This window comes from Ixodes scapularis, unplaced genomic scaffold (genome assembly GCF_016920785.2).
Source record: "Ixodes scapularis isolate PalLabHiFi unplaced genomic scaffold, ASM1692078v2 PGA_scaffold6__148_contigs__length_123643588, whole genome shotgun sequence".
Taxonomy (NCBI): domain Eukaryota; kingdom Metazoa; phylum Arthropoda; class Arachnida; order Ixodida; family Ixodidae; genus Ixodes; species Ixodes scapularis.
Genome location: NW_024609881.1, coordinates 28,868,304 through 28,892,162, shown reverse-complemented (window position 1 = coordinate 28,892,162; position 23,859 = coordinate 28,868,304). Strand labels below are relative to the sequence as shown.

Below are 23,859 nucleotides of genomic sequence, written 5' to 3'. Positions count from 1 at the left end.
CACGGCTGTTGCTTTCAGAAGCGAGTGCTTCACCTCAAGACGTAACTCCCACCGCGCAAAAACGTAATTTCGTTTCACAGCGTGACGGCACACGCCCGCATCTATCGTTGAAAAATTAAAAACGCGAGACGAGATTCCCGATACGACGAGAGCTCGAAAGAAGAGACGGCGGGAAAAAAGCATTCGAGACCGGATGGACGATTGATGTACCGTAACTAAAGCAAGGGTGCAGGTGAGCTGGTTCAATACTGACACTGGAGTTATGTGCCTGTCCTACGTCCCTTCTATTCCCCGGCTCCAGGGTTACAATGCCACGATTAATGCAGGGTACTTTGTGTAGGGTAGAGTTCCTGTATAGGCTCCCTACGGGAGCCAGAGTTGCGCATTTGTTTTCCCCGCGCCGCCACGCCGCTATTCGCCGAGGTCCATCACGTGAGGAGAAAAGCATCCGGTGGCGTGCAAGAAAGCCACCTTTACGGTCGCTCCGCCGACGTTTCTCTTGCCCCGGCGTATGTTTCCCTGCTTTCCGCCTCCTTTTCCTCCTCTCCTGTTTTCCATGCGCGGCGGCGCGCGCGGCGCCGCTATTCGCCAAATTTAGTCACGTGAGGAGCAAAGCATCCGGCTCGTGCGGGAAAGCCGGCGCTACGGCCACGCGCCGAGGCTGAATGCGCAACTCTGCTACCGTAGGTAGCTATACAGGAACTCTAGTGTAGGGTGGCCGCATGCGCCACCTAGATCACGCATGCTCAATTACGGTACTCGATTTAGTTTCGGTTTTGAAAGGCAACCAAAACTGGTCTTTTGGCGCAGGCTTGGCGCAGATTACCCATATTTTGGCAAAATGTAGCAGGATGTGGCAGGGCTAGCCCCTTGGCGCAGTTTGGCGCAATTGGCGCAGCAATCACATCACTGGGATCGAGTTCACGGCTTTCGGTTCAGTTCCTGGGAGCACAAATAGCTGTTCAAACCGGTTCAGGTGTCGAACCGAAATTTGTAACGGTTGTGTTCGGGATCGAGTTCACAGCTTTCGGTTCAGTTCTTGGGAGCACAAATAGCGGTTCAAACCGGTTCACGTGTCGAACCGAAATTTTTAACGGTTGTGTTCGGGATCGAGTTCAGGACTTTCGGTTCGGTTCCTGGGAGCAGAGATAGCTGTTCAAACTGATTCAGGAGTGTTGAACCAAAATTTTTAACGGTTGTATTCAGGATCGAGTTCACGGCTTTCGGTTCAGTTCCTGAGAGCACAAATAGCTCTTCAAACTGGTTCAGGAGTGCCAAACCGAAAATTTTAATGGTTGTGTTCGGGATCGAGTTCATGGCTTTCGGTTCAGTTCCTGGGAGCACAAATAGCTGTTCAAACTGGTTCAGAAGTGTCGAACCAAAATTTTTAACAGTTGTGTTCGGGATCGAGTGAACGGCTTTCGGTTCAGTTCCTGGGAGCACAAATAGCTGTTCAAACTGGTTCAGGAGTGTCGAACCGAAATTTTTAACGGTTTTGTTTGGGATCGAGTTCACGGCTTTCGGTTCAGTCCCTGGGAGCACAAATAGCTGTTCAGACTGGTTCAATCCGGTTTGAACCGATAAATTAATAAAAATATTTGTAACGTTTTTTTTAGATAGACACTATTTTTGCTGTGAAATTTATAACTATGCTGTCTAGTTTTTTATCCTTCATGCAGTCCACTTCCTGCTCCTTTCGGCGCCAAGAAACTTGGCAGCCCCTAAAGAATCTACAACATGTCACAAAAACAAAAAAACATTTACAGATTTATTTTTATCAAAAATATAAACTAGGCATTGCCGAACGCTCATTCCCCGCCCAAAAGTAGCGCTATAGGTCACAACCAGATGCCAAAGTTTCAGCCCGAACAGACACCTTATTAAAAAATAAGTGCTTTTCTGAGAATTTCAATGGAAAAATGGAGCCCCTTTTCGGTTTCTGGTGCCGTAGAGCCCCATCCATTCGAAAAATCTGTCGGCCGCAATTTTCCCACTGAAATTTTTAGAAAATCACTTATAACTTTTGAATAAGGTGTCAGTTTGGGCTGAAACTTTGGCATCTGGTTGTGACCTCTAGCGCTACCTTTTGGCAGAGAATGAGCGTTCGACGACGCCTAGTTTATTTTTGCGGTAAGAAACGCCCTGCAAACTTTTTTGCGACATCCTGTATATCGTTGGCGGCAGCTACCTCGGCAGTCGTCAAACGTGCCTTTCCACGCCCGTACACCTCAGACGAACTAAGGGAGCGGAAGAACGACATTCTTGCTTTTGCATTCACAACTCATAAGAAGTGCTTAGGTGTCCTCGGCCTTTTTCAGGTAATTTGGGGGTACATTTACTTCATGTATATCTTTAACATGATCGACTCCTTATTCATGTCAAATTTTCAGTCAGTAATTAGACATGCTTTTATTATCATCAATAAATTGAACTGTATGATGGTCACATAACCGCTTGAGACCAACACGGAGGACAATGTTCGAAAATACTCCGGCTGTTGAGACTGTGGAAACGTGCCTTTTTGTTCGCTGTTTGACAGTGAAACACCAAGTTGTGGGGTATGCCAAAAAGAACTTTGTGCTCTTATGATAGATATGAAGGCAAACACATCAAGTGTGAAGAGAATGATTATAAAGGGTAATATTCGAAAGAATCCACTACACAATGCCTTACTGCAGAGAGAGATACAGCAATGAAATGATGTTCCCAATTATACATAATACTGCAAAGGACAGACAAAGATTCTTATAATCCTAACAAAAACCACATTTGGGCATCGGCTCACATGAACTCGAAACTTCGCGAAATACTGCCTCGGGAGGCTAATGTTGTTATATTAGGTTTTACGTGCACGTTTTGGACACTCACTTTACAACGCTGTGCTATATCAGTCATGCGCTCTAACATTTCATTAGGCTGCTGCGTATCATTGTGAGACTGCTACATATACTGTCCAACTTTATCATTTGGACATGTTTTTGTTAGCATTGCAAACATTGCATTTTACCAGAGAACTGAACTGTTTAACATGGTCTGCACGTGATGTCATCGCACTATATGCTGGTGGTCATTGCGCTTTGTTCTTGCTGAGAAAGTCAAATCTGGTGGTGCAAAATGCATGATGATACAGAAGGTTCCAGCTCAGCGCAAGCAATGTATTTAAGAGACAAATTATTCTTGTTTGGCGCAGTGTCGTGAGGAGCGGTGCGAGCCTGTGGCACCACAAAAACACACTGTCTCTTTGGAAACAAAGTAGTTTATGGGGCCACGTTCTCTGGTGTGTGCCGTAGATGTGGGACCCAGGAACCTTTACAAGACAGTATGTTTTTAAAACCCCCACCCCCCCTTTTTTCTTTTTATTCCTAACAGACTTCCACGCCCGTTTGGGGGTGTTAACTTGACAATTATAGTTGTGTCGCTTATTAGTTGCTTTTATTTTGCGTAAAAAACTGTGAAGTTTAAACAAAATGTGGAAGTGGTCAAAGTTTGGGGGAGAACTTGAGAATGACACTCTTCCGATACCTGGAGCGGCTGCCAACGTTCAGCTGTACCTCCGAGGCCACTAGGATATTTCTTTTCAAGTACCTCTCCCGTACACATTTGTAGTCCTATTTATCGTCGGATTAATGAGTCGCATTTAGTCCTTTCAATGCTTCTATTCTCGGGGACAATAACTTCAAGGCATCTCAGAAACAACGGAAACATGTTTGGGTGCCTCAAGGATGCGTACACATAATATGGGTCGTGCAACAAGTTTTGCACTTTCAGTCAATACCGCTTGGAACTAATCCCAGATGTTATAATTTGCAAAAACACCCATTAGTTCTCCTCTCCGCGCAATGGCAGACGCAGAAAAAATAATAAAAAGAAACAGCTTTCTAGGTTGGTAAAGCATAGAGCATGGACTGAGCTTCAGACATTGTTAGAGTTTGGCTATTATTGTCTTTGAATGAACACGACCCATTATCCGAATGTTTGGTGATGCTGATTGTCATGAACCTGAGCACTCGACTCAAGTTCATGACGATCGAGTATGTCACGGTGTCATGCAACTCGCAGTGCAAAGGTGTGATGTCACAGGGCCACGTGACGCGACATTACTTGACAGTGTATGTCTTGACACCATAATGCGAAGTGATCACGTGACACATGAACAATCAGTGCCAGTACAAAAGCACCGCAAACACCCACAATTTTTCATACATTGCAGTTTTGTATATGATGATTTGATCAATACATATGCAGCTGCCAATTTTTATTCTCAAATATTCATTTTGTAATACTAACAAAAAAGTTTAAGAGAAAGAAATCCACACACACGCACCGAATGAAAAATACACTGACTGCTTTATTTAAAGTATTCCATCTCTCGTACAGACGCACATGCCCTCCCAACATGCCTACTCATTGCACCGGGAAGCGTTTCACGCCGCGCCCGCACACCGCTCTCAAAGAGAAACAACTCCGCACTCTCAATAATAAATAGTTTCTTAAGTACAATTATACAAAAATACTGAAGTGGGGAGGAAACTGGGAAACGGGTAAATTTCTGGAGGGAAGGAGTTTGATTCGGAAAGCACTTTCAACAGGGTTACACAAAGTAGCTATAAAGATGTTTTTTTTTTCATTGATGAACGCTCGCTTGTAAATAAAAGAAAGAGTAACTAAAACAAACGTCGGTTACAACGTAACACCAGCAACAGAATTTCCCCTGTGCAATGCTCGATGATACAATATTTGGACAATGCATTTTTGCATTTCACTACTGCGGCATCAAGACAAACTATGTAAACAGAATTGGTCGACTATTCTCCGCCTTCTTTTAGGCTAGTCACCATATACCTTCAAGTGGGCAAATCGGTGCCCGAAAAATTGACTGCCGGTAACGATGGCCCACATTTCTAAAGGGGCCTATTGCCGTAAAGCTAAAAACGAAAAGGATATGTGGGATGGAGACGTCTACCAAAGACTCGGTATTCCAGACCAAAACCACACGAAGCGGTCCGTCGATAAAGCGCCGCTACGTCGGACGTAAAACTGGAAAACGAAATGGCGGCGCTCTCCTTCCAAGCGGACGACGGATGCCGCTGACTCCTGCCAGAGTGCTGCGGCACTCCACTGGAGCATGCGAGGACTCCCCGTCCACAAAAGCATGCGGTTCCCAAACTGCCCGGTCATCCAAAGTGTAAATCAGTGCTATACAGGAATGTGCTCGTAGCATGGTACGTAGTAGACCCACAAAGACGGCAATGTCGCAGGTAAGAAAACAGCTGACGTCATTGCTGCCTAGCCGATTTGACTCAAAAATGGAAGCACCGACCTAGAGAGCAACGTCAAAGTGCAAAAAGCCACCGTTTCCAATGCGCACCAAAAGAGATGGTTGTTGTCGTTGTCCCAACCACCTCTGCAGTAAGAATCATAGTGAAAGATACGGCCGCCAAGAAAAGAAAGCAAAAAACAGAGTAAAGCCATATAAAACCAACCACCTATCTTGCTCAAGCGGTAGATGCGGAACTCGCCGTAAAAATAGTGAAAGAAAAAAACGGGCAAAACACAATTGTTGGCACCAAAGGAAAACCGCCAGGGTTGATCTAGGTTTAGCCTGAGAGTCGGTTTTAATAGCACCATTGGAAGACTGCTTATTGAAATGGTATGATAGCTATGCAGGGAGTCAATGCTGTGCTAAGCCTAAAGTAGCAGGTTAGGCTTCATGCAATGCTAACCTTTTAGGCCTAGTATGGCACTATACTAAGCCTTTTTTAACAGGTTGTGCTTACAGCAGCACTGAGCCTAACACGTTAGGCATGGCACAGTGTCACACAGCCTAACCAAGCTAAGAGGTTAGGCTTAATGCAGCACTAAGCCTAACCTGAGAGGTTAGGCTTAATGCAATGCTAAGCCTAACCCATTAATTAAGCCTGGCATAGCACTATGTTAAGCCTAATATATCGGGTTAGGCTTAACCAAAACTAACCTATTTAAGCTAACAGGTTGCTATGATCCGTGAAGACAAGGGCACCCATCATCGATGAGGGTTGTTGGCAATGACAGTCCCGCATGTCAAACCGAAAACCGCCAAACCTGGATTGCTTAAATCTGGCGCTGAGGAGAGCCACGTCGGCTAGCACGTAATTCGTCTCTGGATAATGTTGCTACGAGGTATTTAGTCCAGAGACCTATGCCGACGGCAATGATGGTAACGTGTACAACACGAACAATGATGAACCGACCAAAAGTCAACGCCGACGAAGGTATCCATGGTGTCGAGGGTCAGAACAACAGCCAGGCTCGTCGACGGCCTACGTACATTGTCAGGACGTAGTTCAACAAATCGTTTGAAATTGCAAGCTCCTAGCCTATGGAAACGGCGACGCTGAGGTTCGCAAAACAGGCTTCGGTGAGTCAGCAAAGCCTTAGATTCCACTACCCGACACTCTTGAGAAAGAGCCGAAGCTGTTTAGTTTGCACAACCGTTTCCACTCCCACAATCCTAAGCCTAGGCTAGAAAATACTTTGAATCTCAGCACCACCTCTCCTCGCAGCGTCGTCGTGCATGCGGATCTCCAAGTACCCTCTGACGTGTTTCTTCTTGCATCAGAGGTTCGCACCGAAACGACAGCTCTCACCTAAGGCTTCGTTTACCCCTCTTTTTGGTTTCAAAAACGACGGTCGTCTGCAAGCCTGTTCGGTGACAGAGGGGCTTCTCTGCCGTAGTCCCTAAAGGGGACTTCAAGTCGTAACTCGACAAAACGGCCGCGAAACAATGTCTCGAGAAAACGGTTCCGTCATTGAATCGCGCTAGAACAATCCTATTTATGGGAGTCCGACGAATGATGGAAAAAAAAATGGATGGCGTTTACGTAAACGTCACGTCGGGCTCCAAGATTGAAGGTTCTCCCAAACGCTAAAGATTCGGAAAGAGAAAAATGTGGCGACCTCAAAACGTAACAGACCGGGAGGCCTACTCTTCACAACTTTAGCAGCGTATATACACAAAGCTAGAAACAAACTAAAACGGAAAAAAAAAAATCCCACACCCAACGAAAAGATTGTGCCCACTTTAAAGCATTCTAAAACGGCCACTCGGATGTAATGGCTCGTACGTAATGGCTCGCACGACTCCTGGCGACAAAACTTCGAAGTCGAGCTGTCCCAAAAACCGGGGGGCGAATCCCTATGCCACGGGAAAGCACCTTGCTTGGTCCAAACACAACAACAATGCGGCAACGCCCCCCCAAAGTTTCCGCAACGTTTGGCCGGCTTCAAGATCCCGCCGGACCATGCAGAAAGACTCGTGAGACGACGAGGAAAAACACGCGTTGCTCCCGATAACGGGAGTCGCGCATCGTTTGAGCTCCGTTCGCACGTAGGTCCGACTCCAGGGGGTGTGACGGAGACAGTGCTGGGTGCACGCACCGCACACGGGGGGTAGTGATCAATGGTGACCGCTGCCCGTCACCGCTATCACCTGGACGGGCACGAGCTCAGCGCCGAGGAGTGGTCGCTCGATGAGTTGCAAGTGTTGCCGCTGTGCGACGACTGCAGGCTTGACACCGACCCACTGCACGAGGGGGGAGAGCGAAGGTAAGTCTACGGAAACCAGACGTTGATGACGTCGGACGACGTGCGACAAAGGTTGATTCGTTAGTCCTACAACTTTTCTACCTTTAGGAACCTGTAAAGGGATGGTGAACTGAAATTTGGATTTTAGAAAAGACAATGCAGGAAATGTAGGCGGGACGCTACAATCCCTACACCACTACTCGTAAGGTGATATTTTGATTGGATGGCCGTATTTTTGGAAAAAGAGGTCGAGATTAAACCAGGCCGACAAGGCGCGTGACGTCAATATACCGAGCTTCCTCCTCTCTTTGCTTCGCTCCCTCAAGGCCGCGAGGCAGAGAAGATGCGAGGCCGTTCCCTCTCCTTCTCGGAGAAACATGACGACATCATCTCTGTCAAATGCGCCTCCCTTTTCTTGAAAAATTTGCTCATCCGTTCGAGATATCGCTGTATGAGTGATGTTTTGGTGTTTGTAGCATCCCGTTGCACGCTTTTACCGCGTGTTTTGTGGAATAAAAATTTCGGTTCAGCATCCCTTTAACTCTCTCGAGTGATGGTTGAGAAACCCCTCCCAGACTCCGCATTAGTACCATACTACTATTACTACTATTATTAATAATAATAATATTTTTATTTCTTGTATTTTCAATACAAGTGGTCGAGCCCATCAAAGCGGTGTACAAACCTCCAAACCTTGTAAGCAATAATGTATGCCACCGATTCTCAACCTAGGTTCCTAGGAACCCCAGCGGATCTCCAGACTAGTCGCGTGGGTTTTCCCCGAGCTCCGAAGGTTCCTGGACCTTCGGAGCTCGGGAAACCACAAAGTAAAGTGGTTTCCCTGTCCGAGCATTATTTTAGCGGATCTGGAGCTCCCAGCGATGCGTAACCATGAGCCACAGAGTCCCTACTGCATTTGTTATTGTGTTAGATTCGGGTAGTTTGTTTTCGACAGCCCCGACAAATGCGAATTACTTGTTGAATGCCAAAAATAGACACCGAAGACGCCAAGTCTGCGAGGGAAAAAAAAAAACGGAAAAGAACCGCCGACTTCGAAGAAAAATAAATCTCGAGAGCACGGAACCCCAGTTACAAGTGGCATCAAGAAACGTCCAGTTGGCAATGTAACACGCTATGAAATGTCCACAAAAAAAAAAAAATTAACGGCGTTTTTACTGTGGCATAAATAAACTATGCGGCGCCAAATGCTTAGCCTCCGCGCAAGTGTAGCGCTAGCGCTCCGGACCAGATGTCAAACTTTCAGAATTGACAGCAATCTTATTGAAAAGTTATAAGTGATTTTGAGAAATTTTCGGCAAAAAAAATGGTGGGCGACGCCGCCCACGAATACGTGGGGCTGAATGGCCCAAACCACGAAGAAAGAGACCTTTTTCCCATCGAAATATTCAGGAAATCACTTTTTAATAAAATAAGGGTTTGCTCCGAAATATTGGCATACGATCCGGACTGCTGGTGCTACACTCGTGCGGAGACTTGGCGTTCGGCAATGCATAGTATAAGTGTCTCAGCGAAAATACCATAGATTTCTTTCTTTCTTAAGGGACTGCAAGCATTTCACTTGGTTGTTTGTGTCAGTATTTGTGTGCCTGACACAGACGGAAGTCATAAAGCATTTTTCCATGTTTAGGAACTATTATATTGTGCACTCACTCCTCAGTGTGAGCACGATCGTTCACAAGATTTGTAGGGAAAGGAAGGGATTCCTCGGCTGCCGGTCGATGCAGACACGAGTTCGTTCCGCGGAGGAGCTTTGATGTCAAATAACTCACCGATAGTCGTGCCCCTTGAGCAGCTCGTAGTAGTACATGACCTTGGCCTTGTGCGGAGCCAGGGGGAACTCGAAAGAGTGGTGCTGCGGCCCCTCCAGGTGGCGCCACTGGAGGATGTACGTCCCCGCCGTGCTCGTCACGTGAGAGCCCTGAAAACAAAGGTCGGGCGAACCGTCGACGAGTTGCTCGAGCATACATACCGTCGCTTCGAGGACGGACCGATTACGAAGGGCCAAAGAAACGCTGAAAGCTCGTCGTGGCAATGCTCACAATTCACCAGGATCGCAGCGCGGCAAAAAAAGGATGCCGTAATAGCGAGTAAAATAGAAAAAACTGCTACAAACGAGTTTTCCGAAGTTTCCTATTACAATGGAGCTCCGGTAAAATTTTTACGGTCGCCAACTTGCTTCAAGATTGGTTCGACACAATTAAGTACCCAAATTGCATATCTTTTCGCGATGTTATCGAAGTCTCAAAATTGGTCCGAAAGCACGAAAAGCTCTACTGGCGGCAATAAAAACGCGATGCGAGATGTAACCTGATAACAACATGGGGGCAGTGTAGCTTGCACCCGACAGGTTCCGGGAAGTCTGATGGCGTGAAACGAATGCCGGGGAAGCTCGCGAAAGCAAAACAAAAATAAACGGACAAAACACAATTTTTTATTTGTTACTACCCACTCGACTTGCAAATTATACAACCTGCGACGGCCAGGCACATCACAAACTTCGGCGGAGCGTGACATGCCGGCCGTAACCGACATAAATTAAACAAATCCCGTCGCTGCGCAGCGTATCCCCGCAAAAACGTTTACGGTGTTTCTTTTTTTTTTTTTTGCCCCAAAAATATATTACGCATCTCCGAATGCTTGTAGAGCTAGCGATTCGGACCAGGTGCCGAAGTTTCAGAGCTAACTGTTAACTTATCAAAAAGTTACACCATAAAATGCCACGGAAATGTTCATCCAACTTTCACTGAAAGCTGGGTTATTCTAAACATGGGCGTTTGTTTGGTTGAATAGGCAGAAATCAAGTGGGCGAACATTAGAGAGCTTCCAAGGCAGTGCGAATGGAATCGGAGAAAGCACATTTATTTTGACGTCATATCCCCATTGTCGCCGCTGACGGTCTCGTAAATGCCGCAACGGGGAGCATATTTTCGGCCGATGCTGGCGCCTAAAGTATAATTTGCACAATATCAAGTTTGAGAATTGTTGATGGTGGGTGCGCGTACGAAGTGGATGCTTCCATAACATTTTATGGCGAATGGTTTTCTAAACCTTTCGACTCGAAAAACATGGCATGTTTCCGGTAGTCTGCGCCAATTAGCCCCGTGTATTTGTGGGCTTCGTTGGCCGTCATTTTCCCGTCGAAAACTCTCAAACTTGTTCGTAACTTTTGGATGAGGTAAGGGTGCGTTCTGAAACCTCGGCATTTGATCCGGGCCTCTGGCACAGTCGTGGCCGAGTGGTTAAGGCGATGGACTAGAAATCCATTGGGCTCTCCCCACACAAATTCTAATCCTGTCGACTGCGCAAACATTTTTTTCTTTTTATGTGAGCACAAACGCCTGCCGGACACACAAACGGACGGATGGACAAGGCTAGACCCTAAGGAGCTTCGCCCCTAAAAGAGAGCGAGGAGGCGTCACCTGGACACTTTCTCCGTCGTGGCAGGTGATGGGCGGCTCGACGGTGCGGTAATCCACGCCGGCGACCCAGGTCTTGGGCAGCAGCGAGGGAGGGGTGTCCAGGGTGAGCATGGCCAGGGGCAGCGGGGAGTGTGCGCACCCCACGGGCTCCTCTCCCTCCCCGTCCCCCTCCCCCTCGCTCGCCTCGGGAGGTGGCAGCTCCCGGGTCGTGTGGTGCACAGCAAACACCACATCCTCCTTCATGATGTCGAAGTCCCAGCAGATGACGCTGCCCTGGTCACTCACGTTCAGCACCACCTGTGGGGAGACGTGAGAATGCAAATGGGCTACAGATAAGGATGAGCGGAAGTGAACGGGACAAGTGCTTGTCCTAGTGGTTCACTTCTTCTTGTCCTTGTATTAGGACAAAGCTTGTCCTTGTATTAGGACTAAGCTTGTCCTTGTATAAGGACAAAGCTTGTCCTCGTACAATGAGCAGAAGACTCGTCCTTGTAGCAGTAGGCTTGTTCTTGTAGGAGTAGATGAGGCGGAAGAGTGAACAGGACAAGCACTTGTCCTGTTCACTCCTAATTGTCCTTGTAGAAGGAGAAAACTTGTTCTTATAGAACATGTAGAAGTCGACTTGTCCATGTAAAAGAAGTAGAAGGCTTGTCCTTGTAGGAGGAGTAGGCATGAACAGGATAAGCACCTGTCCTGTTCGCTCTTCCAGATGACTTTGTAGAAGTAAAATCTTGTCTTTGTATAAGAAATAAAAGTTAATGGGACTTGTGCTTGTCCTGACCACCTGTTATGCTTGTCCTTGTAGAGGTAGCAGAAGCACAAGACATATCCTTGTAGAACTAAAAGTGAAAAGGTCTAGCACTAGTCCTGTTCACCTCTTCTACCTGTCCCCCTAGAGGTAGCAGAGGCAGAAAACTCATCCTTGTAGAAGGAGACGAGATAATAGTAAACACGGCAAGTGCCTGTACAGCTCACTTCTTTGACTCGCTTTGGTCCGCAGCGCTACTCATGTTCGACAACTCGTCTGCTGTGGCTTAAAAACCGCAGGTCTAAAATTTGCAAGAAAAGCAAGATATAACACCGTAAAATATCGCAGAAGCGCCCACTTTGTTCAAGCGCCCACTTTGTTCAAGCGTTCACTATCGAGATATCCCATAACTTGGGAATTCTGGAAATTAAACGTTAAGCACCTGGTTTGACTGGTCACGCACATATGTAAAGATTAACCCAGTTTTCAGTGAATGTGGGGTGGGCGCCACCCCGGCATTTTACGGTAGGCCAAAAACACGAGCAATTTAAGTATGCAGCACACAATAGGGACAAAACGAACACATGCATTCAAAAGTTCCAACAGAAAAGTCCTACCTATGAAAGACACAGATGCAATAAATATATAACTGCGTTAAAAAAAATAAGCCAAGAATGCAACAATACGAAAAGCAGAAATTTCTGTTTCCATCACTAGGTGGTACAGTCAAATCCCGCTACAACGGAATTGACGGTGCGAGAGGAAAAATTTGTTGTACCGAAAATTTTGTTGTTGTAAAATTCACAGAAAACCTGAACTGATAGAGTACAGAAATCTTTATTTCCAGAGTGTATCAGGCGTCGTCAGCTTCCTTTTCCCTGTTAGAAGCTCCGCGACGCAGTTTTCGCATTTGGCGAGTAAGTTCATGGTGAGGTCGCCATCATGCGCAGCCACGTAGCTTCTGACAACGTCGAACGCATCCAGTACGCGCGCCATGGAAGGCGGAGGCTGCGGGTCCGGCACGTCGTTTTCATCTGACTGCGCCTTGTCACGGACACTTCGTATAATGTCTTTGTCACTCACTTCTTAATGAGCGATAACATCCATGTCAGCGTCTATGAAATCTTCCAGCGCGACACCGGACGGTGCAGTTCCGGCATCCTGAAGCGCAGCCCAAGAAGTAACGGCTCTCCCGGCGGACGCACTGCTTCGTTATCCTCAGCGGAGTCAGCGTCTGGGTCTCTGAGCTTGAAGCCCGCGTGCGTGAAACAGTTGGCGATAACTGAACAAGAGCCTTTTTGATTGCATCTTTTGACTTTAGGATCGTCGACAACGAATTCGGAGGAATTGCAAACTTTTCAGCGATGACAGCTTTCTTCTTTCCACTTGCAACTTCGGCCAGGATGCAAGCTTTATCTTGTAAGGATAAAAACTTTCGAGTTTTGCTTGGCGGTGCCATTGTGCCATTCAGAAAAAACCCGTGTACCGTCGTTGTCGTCGTACCGTACTGATAAAATGACAACCGACAAAAAAATAAGAAAAAACAACAAAAAGACAGAGCTTCGGCTTTGGATAGTCTGCAGCAGAGTGTTATCAAGCCAAGAGCTAGAGTAACATCGGTGCAACTGTGTAGGAAGGCCAGCTTCATCGCTGTCGCCATCAAGTAAACGCGGCCTGCACGCCCGGTAACATTGACGCCCGGTCAACGTTGCACTCGATACCAGTTACTAGTCGCAGTTTCTGGTGGTTCAACACGCGATTTAAACTTTATAGTAGACGTATCTTATGTGCCAAAATGCACCAGTGCTCGAAAGTTCGTTCAAGCGCAACAGCACAAGAAACAGTGTTCGCTGTAGTGAAAATTCTTATGCATTGACTCCTATGGACCGTTGACGGGGAACCGAAAAATATTCGTTGAACCGGAAATTTCGTTGAAGCGGCGTTCGTTGAAGCGGGGTTTGACTGTACAAGCTGCTGTCTGATTGGAAAAGTACAGCCACATTCACCCAGATGCACGTACCTCATGCACCTGTCCTCGTGCCAGGCTGACCGAGTGGTACATGGTGTCGTCGAAGAGGTGCATCCCGTCTGCTTTCTCCCGCTCGTAGTCCTCCTCCGACATGTACAGGTTCTTGGGGATCAGGCCGCCATCCGGTATCGAGGTCTGCACAGACGATGTAGCAGATGCCATCAGTGGACTACTCTTTTGGTGCAAGGGTTCTACGGCCAAAGAGTGCCAGCTTTAAATAATGTACCCTCAGAACCTGAAGGCACGATAGTGAGTACCCTTAGGGCCCAAAGGTATTACTGAATGTACACTCAAAGCCCGAAGGCATTATTGAATGCGCTCTCAGAGCCCAAGACAATTAATGATACACTAAAGGACTGTAGACACTACAGAATGCACCCTCAGGCCCAAAGGCATTATTAAATGTATCCACACACCCTTGTGGCATTCAACGATGCACCCTCAGAACGCAAAAGCGTCAGTAATGTTTCCTTAAGGCCTGCAGATGTTGAAGAATCTATTCCGATGCCCAAAGGCATTACTGAATGTAGGCTCAAGGCCCAAAGGCATTATTGAACGTATCCGCACACAGTGGCGTCGCTAGGCCATCCGGCACCCGGGGCCTTTACTGTAGAATACCATGCATCTGCCCATTCCACACTAAGCACACATTCCCAAATGTTTATGATCTCAGAAAATAAGCGCAGTATTTTTATATGTAAAATGGATGACCAGACAAGTACCCATCCCCCATTTTTTCAAGAATTATCTCTAAATTTTGAGTGGGTGCTTGCCCAGTATTTTACAGTAGGTCTTTTTGTAACTACCCCTCTCTCTATCCGAGATTGCAACTAGAAAAGCGGGGGGGGGATGCTGCCAGAGCCCCTTTTACTCTCTGAGAAAGCAAGTAGAAAAGTGGGGGGTGGGGCCAGATGTTGCCAAAGTGGCAACGCCCCCACCTCTAACATGGCCAGGACGCCTGGTACCCAAAGCCCGTCCCCCGCCACCCCCACTAGAGCACTGCACGGGCCCGGGCCAGCCCGAAAGCCCGAGCCCGGCCCGGCCCGCGGGCCGGGCTCGGGCCGGGTAGCACGAATTTTCTCGGGCCCGGGCCGGGCTCGGGCTTGAACAAAAAATTTCTCGGGCCGCGCAGGCCCGGGCCGGCCCGGGCCGTGCCTGGACAATCTTGTGCCGTAAATCATAAATTGTTGTTGATAGCAAGAAGTTTGCTCATTAATCTTTTAGGTTCATTGAATACAAAAAAAAAAGCGAGGTGTAAATTCACTACAGCGTCGTTAAAAATAATAACTAAAAGACGTCTTGAAGCTAGAAAGCCTTCAAGCTTTTTCCGTGTGAGCGAGGGTTCAGTGTTATAAATTGTAAACAAAATAAAGTCCCAGTCATATGCTTGTCAACCTGTCTGATTCATCGCTCTCAAAAATATCTAGTTCACTATTAGGAAGATTTAGAAAAACGTACGCAAGTGCTTTGGGTACCGTAAAAATAGCGTTGCGATGTAAAACCTATGGCGATGCTAATTTTAGCTTGCCCAAAGTGCTCGAGTACGTTATTCTAAGACTCCCTTATTGCACAGAGCGCGACACTATATTAGCACGAACAAGCGATCGTCGTGTTTTTATGCTTATCTCATAGAATCAAAACGCTGTTTTCAAAAGTATTAGTGTCTTTAGAAGTGCTCATCTGGGCCACAGACCTAAGCGGTATACTTTGGTGCCTACTAAAACCATTTTGAAGTAAAATTCGAAAAAAGAGCCAACGTCGTGTTCGCGGTATCAGTGTCGCGCAGTGTACATAGTCCGTTCCGCGCTTGCAGGGGGGGATCGGCGGCCGAGTGGTCTAGCGCACACCAGCTCGGAGCACGTGGAGCGAAAGCTCTCGCTGCAGAACCCAGGGATGCTGGGTTCAATCCCCACCCCTGCCCGTTTCGATCTGGATGAGCATCGTACCGGCGTGCGGTCGTGTATCACTACTGCGTGATGCACGTTAAAGACCCCAGGCTAGCGGCTGTACCGCTAAATTTGGCTAAATAAATGGCTAAATTTCTCATCTACAGCTGGGAGACTCGTCGCCCCTGTGAGGCAGACCAAGTTCTAGGCTGTATAAACACACACACAACCCAATTTTTTTTTCCGCGCTTGCACGTTTTGGGAACCATCTTGAAAAAAACGTTTTAAGGGGTTAACTAGGAATATATTAAACTTAAGCTTGCCTGAAAGGGTTGTATATTTTAAGAACGCGTTGACATGTAAAGCTACTTCAGAACACATTCTTAAACAGAAAAGGTGCGCAGACCAGGCTTAGAACGATGGAGACTTTTTGCGAAGAGGTTGCGATGTGCAGGGCCTTATAAGAGCAGGTTGAAACGGGACGCGTTCAAACGCAAAGGTTGTTTCGGAAACTGGTTCAAATAAGAAGGGCGTTTAGGGAATGGGTCGAAACAGGACAAATTCAAACGAGAAGGGCGTTTAGGAAACTGGTCGAAACGGGACGGGTTCATATGGGAAGGGTGTTTAAAGAATGGGTCGAAACAGGACGGGTTCAAATGAGGAGCTCGTTTCGGGAGCGGGTCGAAACAGGACGGGTTCAAACGGAAATGGGTTGTTTCGGGTTACAGCCATCGGGCCGGGTCGGGCAGGGCCTTGAAATTAACAATTCTGTCGGGCTCGGGCCGGGCCCGGGCCGTGTCTCTTTCGGGCCGGGTCGGGCCGGGCCTAGAAACTTAAAATTCTGTCGGGCCCGGGCCGGGCCCGGGCCGTGTCTCTACCGGGCCGGGTCGGGCCGGGCCTAGAAATTCCGGCCCGTGCAGTGCTCTAACCCCCACCCCCCTCCCCCTTCTCCTCCCTCCCCTCCCCTTCCCCCCCCCCCCCTTACTACGCCACTCAGGACCCGAAGAGAACGGTGAATGTACGCTTAAGGCCCCCAGATGCTAACGAATGTACCCTCACGCCCAAAGGCATTACCGAATGTGTGCTCAAGGTCCAAAGGCATTAAAGAATGTCCACCCACCTGGCAGGGCCCCCCCAGGAAGTCCGGCACGTGGGCCGGGTCCAGGAACTCGGCCAGCCCCGTGGGTGTGTGGTTCCCGTCGGCAAAGAAGGTGAACTTGGCCCGGGTGTTGTCGTTGATGAAGGTACCCACCAGGGCCCAGAGGATGGGAAACACCCGGGGTGCCCGTACCACCAGGCAGCGCCCCATGGTCTCCGGGTAGTTGGCCTCCATCATCTCGATGATGTGCAGCAGGGCACGCATGCCCGGTCGCCACAGGTGCCGCATGTTCAGTCCCTCCAGATCCAGCAGGCACGTCCACGAGCTGGAGGCAAGGGCGGGCCTCAGGGTGCGGGCATTTGTACTCTTCATTCAACTCTATACTCCCGTTTCACACTTAGCATGCAACGCTGTCAAAGCTACTGGCGCGAGCGCGTGGCTTGATCTATGGTTTTGTTTGCGCGAGAACGGGTGCAAATGATCAATGAGATCAAGCGCCATGCTCGTGCCAGTAGCTTTAACAGTGTTGCAAACTAACTATGAAACAGAGTATAGGGTTAAGTCACCAGAGAAGACCGCAAGTAGCTTTGACGGCGTTGTACGCCACGTAGGAAGCAAGGTGAAGGTCCACATTACGGCAACTGCATGAGGAAGAGTTCATCTTCTTCGCTGTGTGTTGCTCTGCTAAATATTCAAGGGCCTGGTCAACGATGTTGGGTGGGAATGCTTCTCACTTACGTAAGCTTACTCGCGCCAGCGGGACTTAATAGATTACTTGCATGCAACGCCGCCGACCAAGAAGCTTCTTTGACGCCGCGTAATTTCAAGGATGGAGTTTAGGGTTTGAACGCCACTAGTCATTCTCAAATTTTTTCTGAGACTGCTGTAGTGGGGATAAAAATACTAATGTGTGTTTCATGAATTATAAACATTGGAGAGGATTTGACCCAAGTGGTGCATAAAGTACAAAAGCAGTGATGGAAGCCACATTTGACCTTTTGTAGCAGGTTCTGTAGCAGGCAAAATATTGGTTTGAAGCAGTCACTGATGCTTTTGGAGCAGATACCACAAGATTTGAACATGAAAAAGTGATTGCAGCACTAAATGAGTTCATACCTGATCATGATTTAGGGTTTATCCTTGATACTGGAGCATATTACTTATTAGGTTTTTCTAATGAGAAGAGGTAGGGCACAAAAGGAACACAGAAGCTTCTTTTAGAAATAGTAGGTTCAGAGTAGGTGTGATTTACAATGGGCACTAAAAAAGTTGCAAAATGAATCGTAGCGCAACACCTCAACTGGGATAAAGCCTCTTTCCCCTCAACCTTTTACATCCCCTCATTGTATATCCTGTAAACATAATTGCTGTAGAAGGCCAGCAAAAACCAGCATACCCACTAACATGTCTATCAATTAAAATGCATACCCCAAGTTTTATTAATTTTCCAAACTCAAGACACTGACATTATAAACTGCAAAAACAACCACTCAAAAATAAGACAAAACCTACCTTTGTGCTTTAAAGATAACACTGTTCTTTAGCGGCATTGAAAACAGGGTGAAGTCAAAGGTTGCTGCACTTTCGATCAACAGCTGCACGGGAACAACCTTGATTTCCGTATTCATTCAAACATAGATCTGGGCTTTTTTTTATTTTCAACGCAGCTTTTTACAATTGCACGCCGCCGGTGCTCCCGCTGGATTCTGTGCTCCAGATTTTTCCACTCAGAAAGGGGCTTGGCACAAACTTCGATTACATTTAAAGTAGGGAAATGAATGTCCCACAAGCATAATTTTTGGGTTTCCCAGGACATTTGGAGCATGTAAGTTGTCACCAAGAACAGACGATGTCAGAAACGTCTTTAGCGCACCTTCAAAAGGACAATAAAGACGATTTTAATAAATTTTTTTAAATGGTGTTTTAGGCTCCTTGGGAACCTAGCACGCTGCGCAATTTTTTGTAGACATTTGTGACACGTTTTTCTGTGCCCACGAAAGAACTAAAAAAACGAAAAACTGAACTATTTTCATTCTCATTTCTAGGCCTCTGAAAAACGGAGGTGACGTGGGGAGTTACGTCAAGTGTGAATAGTGGGTATCGGTAGTATTTAGGAGACCGAGACTCCGGTTACCGCAGTGGGTTATAGCACTGCGGTGGAGCGATCGTTTCGTTGGATCTGTCCACATAGACAACAATGCCGCTCTCGTGAGCGAGTTCAGGCGTCCGTTCAGTGACCTAACACCAACGGAATGAGAGTATGTGTGTGGCGACCTCCGCCATCACCCGACAGAGACCGCCCAGCCGACAAGGAGCGGCCCGCAGGCTCCGAGCAACGAAGCACCGAGCAACGTTCGCGCGGGCGAGACGAGAGTAGCGTGTTGCCGAAGGACAGGGAAGCAGGGAAGACGCCGAGGGGAAAGCGGCAGCGACCCATTCCGGGAACCGGTTCCTCCGCGGGGGACGCTCCCCAAGAAGGAGAAAATAAACAGTACCACTTTTGCTTTTCACCAGAGTCTGATGTCCACTCTTTTCGTCGTCAAAGAACATGAACAGCAACCCACACGTGAAAACTAGCGTCACCCGAATGATTACTGGTCTTGAGTCGACAGTTTTAACAGCCATCTACAGTGCACAAATTTGGCATGATTACCACTTTGCAGAATCCTTCCAGTACCGTGTTCTCAAAGTAAACACGACATCGACATCTAAAACCAAAACCAGAAGTCTCCGCGGAATCCGCGCTGTGTTCTTTTTTTTATTTATTTTGTTCGCCCATAGTTGCTCGTTGCCTGTTTCGCATCCAGCGTAGCAAAGAGAAAATAATTATGCTGTTTTATTTACAGTTTAGGAATAATTTCTGATCCAATTAATACTTTTCATGGTTATTCAAGTGGAAATTGAAACAGTGTTCATAAAAATCGCGAACCAAAACATAACCGAGGGCACGTCTCTCGTTTCGACCAATCGCTGACGCATCTCTCGTGGCGTCGGGTTTCTAGGAACCGCAGCGCCGCACAACTCCCGGGGCGTGGCCACAATCGATTCCAGTATGATTATTACCGCGACTGTTTAATTGATTTGCACGGCACACAAGTGCTAGTTTCGACTGAAATTTGAGCAACGTTGCCTGGAAGCCAGTTCAATAGCCAAGAAAATATCCGAAATTGTCTTCATTGTCCCTTTAAAGGGATACTGAAGCGAAACTTGAAATACAGCTATTATGGTCAGAAATAGGTTTAATATGATCATAATATCCGTAAATCATAATCGCGCGTTTGTATTTTGAACGGATGGCTATATTTTTCACACTGAGGGGCCCGATTGGGCGCGCGCTCCAAAAATCGGCCATCGGAGAGCGCGATGCGTCTTGGGATATTGGGCGCATTCGTGACGTCACTTGTGCCAGACGGGAAAGGCTACGGCGTGGGTGTCGTGGTTACGAGCGTTGCCACTTGGTGGCGCGTCGACTATTTACGACCTGTGACAACGTGGCCGTTTGACATGTGCAAAGGCTGCACGCACGCTGCACCACAGCAAGTCGGCAACCACGGCACCACTGACAAAACCAGCTGTGAGGCCGGATTCTCAAAGCAAGCTTACGACGAAAAAAGTGCGTACAACAAATTTGAGAGAAAACCCGTATTCTCGAAACGAAATTGTCATAACTTTTGCGCAGGTTACGACAGAATCCTACGACAGCTCTGAAACTGTCTTACGCACTTTTTACGATCAAATCAATATGGCCGACAGCGTCGCTCAGTTACTTGGTAGCAACGACCAACGGACATTTATTTTTATACGTGCTCTTCTCGTGCGTCCCGACTTCAACCAGCAAGAAAAAAGGAAGGAGTACTTGAAACAGACCAAGACGGTCAAGAACGCAGGATCCACAAACACCCGAGAAGAGCTACAATGGCCACGATTCTACCGACCAAGCGAGCTCGGCAGAATATAGTAGGCCTAGCAGCAACACCGACTCGGCGCACCCTTGCTCCGGCGGTCCTTGGCCAAGACCGTGTGCCCATGACCGGCTGGCCTGCTGAATGAAATATGCCCGCGCGACCCTTGTGGACCCTTTCCAGATGAATAGTTTGATCCCTGAATTAAATTTCAGAGGTCAATCTTTTCCTCTTGTCATCTCGATCTCCTTGTTTTCTGAGACAGCGGTGACGAACGCTGTCGTCGAAAAGGGACTCTCATTGATTCTATCTCCTTGTTTTGTGTGATAGAACTCAAATAAACGCCATACGGATTACCTTCGCAACATGGTATGTACACTTTGTTATTAGTATACCATTTCTATTCTGACACGAGTCACGACGCTACGTCACTGTCGAGCTATAGCAGTTCGTGGGAGCTACGCGATGTCGGTCCAACCTTTCCTTGCCGAGTGTTATGTCAGTATCGAGTTGCAATCGTAAAAGATCGGTCCAGAAGCGCTTACCAAAACGCGGTCTAACAGAGCGAATCTAGCACTTCGATCAAACGCTCGTGTCCACTCTGAGTGTGAACAGGTATTTGCGTGGCTCTTGCTGACACTCTCGTAGTTCAAACATATTTTTTTTTAACGTCGGCTCGCGACTCGCAGCAACTAATACCAGCCGTGCCAGAAGCATGCTCGCGTCGTGTCGTGCAAAGAGCCGCAACGAGAACGAGTTCACTGTGGCCAACTACGCTTTCACTTACTCCGCCAAGGCTTTGCAAACGCGTTCAGGCCTAGGCGAATTCTGCCGGCACACCGTATTGCCGCAGAACGACGCTGCTCCTATGCCACAAGTGACGTCACGAGAACTTTCCCACCATCCACCAGATGTGAATTTGAAATCGTTTAATGAAGTTAAAAATTAGTTCTCCTGTGTTTTACAGTGCGATATTGATATTTCCGAGGTGGTGCCTGTCCCTAGCCCATATTTATGCAGAAAGATTGGCGCTAAAATTTCGTTTCCGTACCCCTTTAAGCCTATCTCGGCGCAGGTGCGGTGCAATTCTTAGCAAAAATAGCACTTTGGCACAAGATTAGTAGACTTTTGTTGATGGCGCAATTTGGCACAAGTGGCACACAGTTCCATTACTGCAAAAGTTGATGCACCTCCTTTTTAGAGACTGTCTCATGGTTCCTTCTAAGAACGAAAGATCACCATGCTCACCTGATCGGTTTGCCTGTCTTTAGGGTGGCTTCTTCGGTGCGCTTGAGACCCTCCTCGCAGAGATGCAGGGTCTGAAGGGGGGGGAGGGGGGGGGGGGGGGGGGGGCGGTAGTCAACAATGATGATGATTAAGTGTTTAATGGCACAAATGCAGCACAGGACACACTAGGACGAAAAATTGAAGGTGGTGTCAACGCTAGATGTTCATTCGCATGTATGTCTGAACCCTTTACCCCCCCAATTACTCTAAAAAACAAGTCTTGCAGGGTGACACAAAAGAGGAAGAAACGTGCCTGAGACAGTGTTTCCAGACTGTCATTTGTACGATGTACAGTTAAACCTCGATGTAACGAAGTCGGTAAAATTCGCAATTTACTTCGTTATATTGAAATTTCACTAAATTGAAATTTGGCTTTAGCATGCAAAAAAAATTCCGAAACATTTTACGGGTATGAAAACTCACCGAAAATGACATTTATTTAGGGGCAAAGTAGTCCGCGAGTTTTGCTTGCGCCTTGTCCGACAGTAGCAGCGGCGTCGTCATACGGCATTCGAGCGCCCAGAGCGCTTGCACGGTATCTTGCTGACCATGCGACGCCGTGTACCTCCTCAGTACGTCCATTGCGTCGAGCACTTCCCGAGTGCTCGGGATCTCGGCAGTTTCTTCAGGATGGCGTCCAAAACGTTTGCTTTCTCATCCAAAGAAAGAACTTTACGTTTCCTTATGGCAGCAAGCACGTGAGTGAACCGCCCGGTTGAAAAATAAAGCTGTTTAGTTCAGTTTAGGCGGTGCCAATGTTTCCAACCGACACAGCACTCTTGCCCGCACAGTTTACTTGCCCCCTTGCGCCCACAGTGTGCTTGCGCCTTTGCTTTACATCAGGCTCGCAAGACGATAATCGGTCTTCTCGGTCTTCTCCTAGATGGCACTGCCCGTGGGGTCGCGCTAGAGTTCCTGTATAGGCTCTAGGTCATGTCTAGGTCGCGCCATCACGTCGCTCCCCCGCTACCCGCGGTACAGTGGACTGTGATGATCAGTGAATGTCAGTGGTGATGCTGTTATGCCACGTAAACTTTTTGCTCGGCATTTTCTGGCCAGCCCCGCAGAATCCGCTTTGCCGCATGCCTCGCCGGCGCTACCGGCGCCGCATCCTCGGGCAGCCTAGGAACGTTGGAAGGCCTGTCCCCATGAAGTAACCTATCAAGCGCTCGCGTTTGCGGATAATTTTTTTTTAACCACAATTTTTTTGCGAAGTTGTTTTTTAGAGTCTATTTATTGCCTTCTATGGCAATGGCGCTTCGTTATATTGAAATAGCACCAAAATAGACTTCGTTATATAGAGACTAAAAATACATGGGGTCTATGGGCAAGAAATTATGAAAAATAAAATACTTCGTTAAATCGAGGATTTCGTTACATTGAAGTTCGTTATATCGAGGTTCAACTGTATTTGCACTGTAACCATGACTTGAAAGGCACAAAATAAAAATTACTAAAGGCAAGAGGAACTCAAAGCGGAAAGTCCAAGAAAACAACAGAAGTGCGACGAACTTACAACGAAAGTTCCCAACGAAAGGAAAAGTGGGAGTAACTTACCAGCTTGACGAGTCCCTGTTCACCGATGGACTTGATGAACCCTTTCATGTCCACTTGTCCCAAACGCAAGACGTACATGGGACGTCCATCTGCAAGGGACGGGAGAGACGACACTCGTTGACGAACGTGCACTACAGTAGTTCTCATTCTTTGTTTACACAAAACAAGGCAAGGAAAAAGTGTCATCAGGAATTCAATACAAATGTAGTAACTCAAAACGAGGAAGAACATTTATTTTGAAAAATCTGATAAAACGTGCCGCAGAACGATTGGATGATGTGGCGTAGATGAGGGGCGACAAGTGGGTTGAGGAGCAGAAGAGGCTGGCAAGAGGGACGATAAAAGGGA

The 23,859-nt window shown here is 47.5% G+C and overlaps 1 protein-coding gene across 1 annotated transcript in view; it reads right to left on the bottom strand.

The window, feature by feature from the left end:
• Positions 1-4,328: 4,328 nt before the first annotated feature.
• The window catches only part of LOC8033349 (SEC14-like protein 1), a 78,846-nt gene continuing 59,315 nt past the window's right edge, over positions 4,329-23,859 (bottom strand). Inside the window, exons 8-14 of the mRNA XM_040209913.2 lie at positions 23,512-23,600; positions 21,916-21,986; positions 16,787-17,090; positions 13,772-13,915; positions 11,004-11,300; positions 9,354-9,502; positions 4,329-7,561 (exon numbers count right to left, since the gene is read on the bottom strand). Of these exons, the coding sequence (XP_040065847.1) occupies positions 7,465-7,561; positions 9,354-9,502; positions 11,004-11,300; positions 13,772-13,915; positions 16,787-17,090; positions 21,916-21,986; positions 23,512-23,600 (1,151 nt within the window). The 3' untranslated portion in view covers positions 4,329-7,464. The remainder of the gene's footprint in view (positions 7,562-9,353; positions 9,503-11,003; positions 11,301-13,771; positions 13,916-16,786; positions 17,091-21,915; positions 21,987-23,511; positions 23,601-23,859) is intronic.